This window comes from Branchiostoma belcheri, unplaced genomic scaffold (assembly GCF_001625305.1).
Source record: "Branchiostoma belcheri isolate BF01 breed outbred unplaced genomic scaffold, Haploidv18h27 scaffold233, whole genome shotgun sequence".
Taxonomy (NCBI): domain Eukaryota; kingdom Metazoa; phylum Chordata; class Leptocardii; order Amphioxiformes; family Branchiostomatidae; genus Branchiostoma; species Branchiostoma belcheri.
Genome location: NW_017803836.1, coordinates 93,619 through 103,163, shown reverse-complemented (window position 1 = coordinate 103,163; position 9,545 = coordinate 93,619). Strand labels below are relative to the sequence as shown.

Below are 9,545 nucleotides of genomic sequence, written 5' to 3'. Positions count from 1 at the left end.
TCACATAGCTTGATGTGCTTATTGATTGATTTTGTTTCTTTTATATTTTTATCTGTTTTTATCTGTTTTTTCAATGGTAATATTTTGTATAGCTTTTTTATTCGTGTAATATCGTACTGCATGTCCATTTTCCACATCTATCGCTTGATAAAATGTATTGATGCAATGCGCATCTGGCTGAAACACCCCTTAAACCACATAGTGCAGTCCAGGGCAAAGATTGCATATTTTCAAATCCCCTCTAATTATAACGTAGGACACCCATACCAAAATCCGGTCACATCTCGTCAGGCTGTTAAAAGGCTAGGCAACGTTTTCCAACCGGGTCATCAAGGGAGCATCGACGGACATTGACAGTGCAATACCAGAGGTTGGTATATATATACAGATGTAAAAGGTAATCTTCTCAATGTTTGTAAAATCCTTTTTTTAGATTTAAAACAGGTGAAAAACTACAGCAAATAAAACCACTTAACTAGATATATGGTTAAGCTTAAAAAGGTAAATGATTATTTTAGTTTGTTTCTTGATACTAATTATCAATGCCTCTATTTACCATTGCTATATCCCATTGGATTCACGTTTTCACCTCCGGAAATAATTACTTTTTATCCATATTTAATTTATTTTTTTACCATTGTTAAGATAAAGACAATTTCTTTAGTTAACTTTTAATTAGTACGACTTGCTATCTTGCTAAGTTCTCCTTCTTAAATTTTTCACTTCTTACTTGGATTTATTCTTTTAACTTTTGTACTTACTACTTTACTTCTTTGTATGCATTTTTCTAGTGCAAAACAATTAATATTAATAAGTTCAACAAATTATTAAAGAAAATCCACTCTTCAAGATCACCCAAAGGTTTTGTTAGAACACTATAGGTTAAATTAAGAAATATCTACGTGTGCTTGAAACACTGAATTCATGTAACCTTTACGTTCACATGTACCTTACGTTACGTTTTTCTCTGTCTTTACGTTTGTAAAGGTACCGGCACGTAGTGACACGCACTTTATACACTGTCAAAAAAAGAATCTTAAATGTGTGCTGCTTATGTGCGCCTTAATGTGTCAGTAATATCCGTTGACACTGTGTGCTGCTGATGTGCGCCTTAATGTGTCAGTAATATCCGTTGACACTGTTTATTTTGTGATGTCTGTACTTCGAGGGTATCACCATTTCTTTTAGGTATATTGTGTGATATTTGCATTGCGTACGTATCATTAACCCTACCTAGACCGGGTCGTTTTTTGGACGAGGTCGGGGGGACCGGGGGGGGGCTCTTTGACCCCCCCCTAAGAACTCGCGAACGGTATGTCGTATGACCACCAAATTTTCAGAGAATGGTGTACTAGTGAAATTTTATCATATCTACAATTCTTATGTCGTTATGACGTAATATGACGTCATTATTACGTCATTAATGTGATTTTATTGGCCAAAACAGTCTAAATAGGTTTTTCCCTGAAAACTAAATGGTATTCAACATAACTGTACCAAAAGTGTTTATGACAGAATATTATGGTGTACTAAGTCTTATGTTGCCCATAGCAACACCGGTGACGTCATAAAATGACGTCATGCATATTTAAGATATCCGCCATCTTGGATCATCAATCTTGAATTTTCAAAAATAGTTTTTTTTCATGATAAAGCCTAAAATACATTGTAAACATACAAAAGACCTTCATTTAAACCTTTTTGGAAAAAGAAATGAAAGTATTAATGAAATTTTAAGGAAAATAACCTGTATATACCTGTTCTAATGATATGGTCCGCCATCTTGGATTTTGGCCAATGACGTCATCAAATTAGCATAAATTATGCATATTTAATGATAAAATTTACATAAAATTACATGGGATGTTATTAATATTAGAAACCATGAGTAACTTGACATAAAACCCATAAAATTCTATTGTTGAAACAAAAATTACTAAATTTAGCAAAAAATGCCTGTCAGAAACCCGTTGCCATGGCAACACAAAAAATTTTTTTATGTTCTTCCAATGATAGAGAATTGTTGCCAACAATATTTTAGGAAAAGTCACCAAGTTTGGCCGTTCTACGGCTAGCCGTTCAGACGCTAGGTGACATCAAAGTTGCCGCGGGCACTTTTAGCCCCCCCCCGGTCTAGGTAGGGTTAAAACGACCATCAAGGATGCTTAAATCGAAATATTTACGCTACCTTGAGCAGCCTTATTTTTTTCTGTATGTATAAATATGTCTGAAATTGTCCGTAATTAGTGATAAACCCTATCTAGACTGAACTTGTTTTTGGACTGGGGGGGGGGGTGTTGCTAATACGCTCCCCCCATCACAACTAGTAAACTGTTTATCGTACGACCACCAAATTTTCAAAACATTGTGTACTAGATATAATTAATCAGAATAGTGTTGATATCATGAGGACGTAAATAACCTCATAAGACGTCATTCGTGGGATTTTATTGCCAAAAACTACGAAGATGAGTTATTCTCGCAGAACTGAATGGTATACGACACAAGTTTAACAAAACGTGTATTAGAATATTAAGGTCTACTAAAACGTATGTTGCCCATACCTTTTCACAATGTTAAAAATGTGAAATGCACTAAACGAATCTTTGTTGTCCCTTTATTGAAACAAGAAAGTCAACGTCTACAGTAAGCAGCGGTACGTCTACAAAAAGCAGTGGTACGTCTACAGAAAGCATTGGCAAGTCTACAGAAAGCACTGGCAAGTCTACAGAAAGCACTGGCAGGTCTACAAAAAGCACTGGTTTGTCTACAGAAAGCACTGGCAATTCTACAAAAAGCACTAGCAAGTCTACGTAAAGAAATAATAACTCTACAAGCACAGGTACCTCTCGAGACCTTCAGGCAACATTTCAACATGCTTTTTAGACGTTATACATATAAGATTGTATTGATCTTGATTTGGTCTGTTGTGTTTCTCTGGTGGTACACTACACGACATGGCGGTCTTGATGGAGTACTTTCAGATCACTCAACTCAAATCCGGAATGACGCGGGACCTTTACTACCAGACACCACAGGATGTGTTCCTAATATAGCGGCTGATCCGTCAGTTGATTCCAGTGCAAAGTTTTATTCAGTTTGGAAAGACTCAGTAAAAGATGTACAAAAAAGGGAGGGTATAATAAGGAAAATTATTTTTTGGACAAAGTTATGGAAAAAACACTTAAACGTTTTCATGCCAGGAAAAGAAGGCAAACTGTGTCCAACGTTACCACAGTGTATTTTTACAACAAGCGCAGAAAATCTTAAAAATGCTGATGCTGTGGTCTTCGAAAACAGTCAACTACCAGGTACGTACATCAAGTCAGAAATGCCACTGACACGTTCGCCACATCAACAATGGATCTGGTTTATTTCTGAATGCCCGAACTACCTGACAATTGACCTGAACTCATATAGTGGTGTTTTCAACTGGACCATTACGTACAGGACTGACTCTGATGTGTCAGGAGCCTGGGGATCTCTACACATGGTTTACAGCAGACTTAAAGGAGCTGATCTTGATCCTAACACAGACTATTCAGTAGGAAAAACTAAGCTTGTTGTCTGGTTTATCAGTAAATGTTCATCAAGAGCTCAACGTATTTTGTATGCAAATGAATTAATCAAGCATATACATGTTGACATCTTTGGCAAATGTGGAAGAATTGTTTGTGAGAAGCAGGACTTCGCGTGCACAGTACAATACATTCGGCAATACAAGTTCTATCTCGCGTTTGAAAATATGAAGTGTAAAGAATACATAACTGAAAAGTTCTGGAGACATGCTTTAACTAATAACGTTGTTCCAGTTGTGTTAGGGGCACCTAAGAAAGATTATGAATACTTGACTCCTCCGAACTCATTTATTCATGTGGATGACTTTGAGTCACCAAAAGCCTTAGCTGACTACCTGAAGCTACTCGATACAGACTCAGAGATGTACAATCAGTACTTCAAATGGAAGACTAACCCCCCAAAAAGCATCCCTTTGGATAACGGGGTGTGGTGTAATCTATGTCGGAAGCTCATCCGGATATGCCCTGATACAAGAAAGATGTATACTAACCTTGACAAATGGTACAGAGGTGAGAACAATGATCAATGCGTCCCGTTACGTAATGGGACGTATCATGAGGTGCAGTTTGCATCCAATACCAATGATCTATAGTTTGATGGGTGCAAAAGCAATGATTAAATTAAGGATATCTCCTTGTCTCCAGTAAGGACTTCTCCTCGCATAAAACGTTAATGTCTTGTGGTGGTCCTGGTGGATCCATTGTGGGACCGCTGGTATTTTGGAAAAAAAAATATATATGTATGTATCAGAACATCACTGCTATTTGCGGATGACACAAATCTATTTAGGTCTTACCCAAGCCTTGATGTATTAGTGAGAAAAATAAACTGCTAAGTATATAATGTAAATAACTGGTTTCAGATAAATAAATTGTACTTCAAAATAAACAAAACAAATTTCATTATTTTTGTGGGAAAGGACAAAAAATAGTCCCCATTAGCCGGAGTACTGCAAGGTTCCGTACTAAGACCAACGCTTTTCATTATTTAAATCAATGACGTTGCCACCAGCCGTACACAATGTCTGGCCAACTTATTTGCCGACGACACATCTCTGTCCTTCTCCCATTATTCTGTTTATCGCGTAGTTGTATCACTTAACCGAGCGTCAGGTACTGTGTCGACCTGGCTTTCTACATGAAAACTACTAGCTATTATAGACAAGTGCAAAGTCATGTTCATTACAACTCGTTCTCTGCCAAAATCGATTCCCCTGTGACTTTGGAAGAAACTGTACTGCAAGTTGTCAGCAGCCTCAGACACTTAGGCGTCACTCTCACTAATACCCTGTCCTGGTAACAACACATCGAGGTCAACTCTACAAAAGCAAGGCGTTCTTCAGGACTGTTAGATGCCCTAAGAAGGAGATTTCCAAGAACTTACTGCTCCGGCTATACATAACCATCACAAGACCTACGTTAGAGTACGCGGATATTGTCTGGGCTTGCGTGACCAAAGGACTTTAGAATCTGTGCAGTACCAAACAGCCAGGCTTATCAAAACAGCCAGGCTTATCAGTGGTCACTTTGGGATCCCGTACCCTTCCTACAATAGTCTCTACACAGAACTGTCTCTACCATCCCTCCAGTTTCGACGCAAGGTTCACACTGCAGTAACCATGTACAAACTGTTGAACGGTCGCTGTCCTCCACACCTGCAAAGTCTGCTAGCCTCGAGCGCGAGCGTCCGCCAAGGAATCCCGGTATCCCTTTAGGAACAGTTAACCATCCCCGTTTGTAGGACTACTACATCCCAGAGAACTTTTCTGAACAGAGCAATCACCATCTGGACTGCTCTTCCTGGCGATACCCACACAGCCCGCTCCGTCAGCTCCTTTAAAAACAAATTCTGGACAAATAATTCGATAAATGTTCGACGACAGCTACTTGTAAAACTGTACAAGTTCAATTGTATTGATAATGTAACTATAGTACACATTGTAATCATAGTAAACACATGCCGACTAGGCCAGATTTTATAGCTTCTTAACGTTAGATCGCAACATCTATTATGTCATAGTACCTTAACCTGACATGTATTTACAGTAAACTCATGACGACTAGGCCAGATTGCATTGCTCTTTAACCTTATGCCGCAACATCTGTTATATGTAATAGTGTGTTTATCTGAAGTGTAACCGACACTATTAACTGTTACCTGTTACTAATTGTTACTCCGTGAAAGAGGAATACCTCCTGGCGAACTATTATGGGCAGACGGTTTTTTTGTGTTCGCAGTCAAAACACTGGGTTCCCTTCGTTTAATCGACGTGCAACTTTATACGTCGCCTGCAGGCAAACCCGTGTTGATGCACGTGTCTTTATTTTTACCGTTGCCGTTTTCGCGGTTAATGCAGTGTTTCAGATGCACCTCTGCATTTATGAGGCGAATTGGAATGGTCCAGAAAAACCCGTTGTTTTGAATAGCGGGGGGGGGAGTTCTTCAGGCAGATGTTGGGAGGATAGTACCAGATGTTTTGTCCCATGTAGAAGTTATAAGGCACTTTTTGGATGATGTTCGCACTAAAATCGCATTGTTTTGTACGCACTATTACTGTATAATTGGGCAAGTGGTGTGCCATTATGTCTGTGATGGTGCACATCATTTTACTTTCACCGTAACAGTTTTGATATTGAAGTAAATGCATATTTTAGAAACATCCCTACTTTTACAATCCGGTGGAATAGGCCGTAGGTTTAGGTAGTTGTCTGGTAGCCGAGGTTCTCTGAGCAGATTTTAGGTGGATGTTGTGCATAATGGTTTAGAGTATCTTTTGCGATCGTGGTGTGCACCTACTGCGATACCTTGTCAAATGAATAATATGTAGTAAATGGAAGGTATTGTTATGAAAGCTGACTTTGTTCATCTATTTAGATTGTCGTGTAGTTGATTACATGTGTTTACACTAGTCAGTCTGCAACTGTTTCCCAAAATGGGGGCGGCAAACTTCTTGGCAGGTGGCCACCAGGGGCGCGATTTATTTTTAGTCAGGCTAGATTATTAGACCAGGGATTTAGCAGTTTTTACGACATTTTGTTACCAGTTGTTAAGTGATCACACGCTGTTTACATACACTATTACTGTTCTCAATCTGCAAAATATAAAACTTTACGGAGAATTGTCGCCTATGGACACTTGTTTATTTTCTTGTTGTGAGGGCTAGCCCTTTATTATAGTCTCCAGCATTCCTGGCTGTATTTATCGTTTACACAGTATAATAAATCAAATCAATTCAAATCAACTATTTCAGTTAGTTTATGGTGCGTACAGTGGCCATGTCACGTCTCAAGGACAGAGACGGAAGAGACTTAACAGGAATTCCAATAATCCTACAACAAGCTGGTGTGTTACGCCGAAAGGCGGTTATACCGGCTATACAGATACAGATACAGATACAGATACAGAACATCGCTTCTGTACACCATCAAGCATATCAGAAAGACGCCTAGGCAGGCCTTCCCAGACCTGACTTGCGTATTCTAACACAGGACGAATAAAGAATAAATAAATATGAGTCAAAGTATCAGTCGGCAGACCAGCCTTCTTGGCTAAAGTCAAATAGTACATTTTTAGGCGTACTTTCATCAGCATGTAATGGACGTGACTGTTTCAAGTCATTTGAGATGAGATGTAGACTCCGAGAAGTTTGAAAGACACGACACGTCCAATCTCATGTCCTGCTATTGTCGGATGGGGAGAGTTAGGAGCATGATCCGCTTTCCTGGCACTGATGACCATGTCTTTTGTTTTCTTTGCATTCGCGGAGAGAGAAAACTGATCACCCCATTCTACAACAGAGTCCAGAGCCATTTGAGTCTGCCCAGGGAGGGTACCCATCAATACCTCTGTGCTGGTGAGGTCCTCAGTGTATTTAACAGGCACTACAGACAGTGGCAAACACGCGTTTCCCAAGTGGCTGCTGATTGTATTCCATAGGGACCTTCTAATAACCATGTCCCCCGGGGTTTCCAAAAGTTGGTAATGATTAATGGTGTCGAAAGCACGACTGAAATCCACAAATACTGCGCGCACGTCCAGCTTAGGTTTGGAGTTAACTGCCTCATGCCACTGCTGTACAAGATGAATCAGTGTCGATCGGTTTCCAATAAAACCATGTTGAGATGCGCCCAGGCTCTTAACAGTGTCCTGAAGTAATGCATCCCGCAGAAGACCTTCCAACACTTTACTCACACAGCTTAACAAGGAGATTTGCGGGTACTCAGTAGGAAAATGTAGCTCTTTCACGCTAGGCCTTTGCTTCCCAGTCCTAGGAGAGTACAGTATAGAAATCAATTTTACATAAGCATATAACATAAATATGCACGGCGGTCAATTTCTAGGGTAAAGTTTCCAATTCTACGGAAGGGTATCAGGTTACCGGAGTTCCACGCACGGCTTCCGTGGAGCCAGTCTCGACGGTAAACATTTTGTTAAGCAATAATAAACAGTTTCACGGGGACTCCCTTGTTCAAATGTGATAAAATCCTCACTGCATATACCTCAAATGTTGTTGTTTTTAAAGTCGCCTAAATGAGTCATTTTGAAGTGATTATGCCAAATATGTGACTGCTATTCTGTAGACACACGTTCAAGGATCCAAAAACCATTTTTGTCGAAAAATGGCCCAAAAATTATTCATAAAAACTTTTCAAAGGCATGTATCCAAAAAATGAGAAGAAAAACTGGTGGTATTGGCCCACTCTACCTCCATGCTAAATTTCAAGTAATTTGGCTAAAAATGACAAGAGTTGAATCCGTTTTTAGGAATGGCAGGAGAAGGAGGAGAAGGAGAAGAAGAAACACGAGAGAACACAATATATTTTATCCATACCATATGGTATGGACTGAAATATAATAAATAGTTTTTACACAAACCTTTCGCCTGTCAGCAGGTAGCTTTCTCCACATGTTGCTGACCACAGTGGACACCTGGCCAATTCCTGCTCCATTTCCCAGCTCTGCCATGACAGCTGGCTGTAGATGTAAACAAACGAAAGACTGCTTGTCACAAACACCCTAAACAACAATAGACAGACTTTCACACGAGTGTGTAAGTGTGAGTTGGGTTTGGAGTTTGAATAGGGGTGGCATCACACCTCGATAAGAGGCGAGTCACAAAACGTAAATAACAATGAACAATTTATGGGGGATGTGCTGTTTTGGTTCGTTCAAAACCTCAAATCAATGACGTTTTACTGTTTCTTGAAAAAAAGTTTAACAACCTGATATGCTTGACGCGTTCGAGCGACCACAGTCTTTTTTTTAATACTTTAAGAGAATTATTAGCATGGTCAGTTAGCGAAGGTTAACCACCACTGTTACATATTTAATCAATCATTATGTATGACTGGTGTGGTTTCATAATTACTCAGCGCAACTGAGCGGAAAAAAGCATTCCAGCCAGTTAGCTTTTTGATGGATGCCAAGTGAGCAGCTCCTAGATCTCCTGCTCCTGCCAACTGTTGCCCTTCTTCATTCACCGACTGGACAGCTCTTCCTTCTGCCAACTGAGCAGCATCTACATCAGTCAACTGAGCAGCATCAACCACGTTCGCCATGTTTCCGAAGAAGTGTGAATACCCACAATTCTGAGAATTCCGAAGTATGCCGACAACTTCACGAACATGACCCGCGCACTCGGAATTCAAGAGCGGCCGGTCGGATATGGCATCGACCGTTCAAAATGGCATCGACAATTCAGTGAAATGGCATCGACCGTTTACGATCTACAGTGAACATTAAAAAAAAACACGTTCATCATCACAGGCATGCATGTAGAGGACTTCTACACTTCTAATGCGATGAAATCAACTCCATATTTCTCTTTTCCGCACTTTATTGGCACAGTCCTCAGAAAAACACAATATGCCACAATATGAAAACAATCTTCAGTGAAATAGGCAATCAATACCGTAATTTCTGATGTCTGAGAGTACGCTGTAAAGAGGCAAAGGAAGGCAATGTGG

General features: G+C 39.8%; 1 protein-coding gene across 1 annotated transcript; it reads left to right on the top strand.

Annotated features, from left to right (window-relative positions):
- The first annotated feature begins 227 nt into the window (after positions 1-227).
- Positions 228-4,171, top strand: LOC109470793 (glycoprotein 3-alpha-L-fucosyltransferase A-like). The gene is made up of 2 exons (XM_019769871.1): positions 228-370; positions 2,631-4,171. Exon 2 carries the CDS (start codon positions 2,876-2,878, stop codon positions 4,169-4,171), a length of 1,296 nt encoding a protein of 431 aa, XP_019625430.1. The 5' UTR covers positions 228-370; positions 2,631-2,875.
- The last annotated feature ends 5,374 nt before the right edge of the window (positions 4,172-9,545 follow it).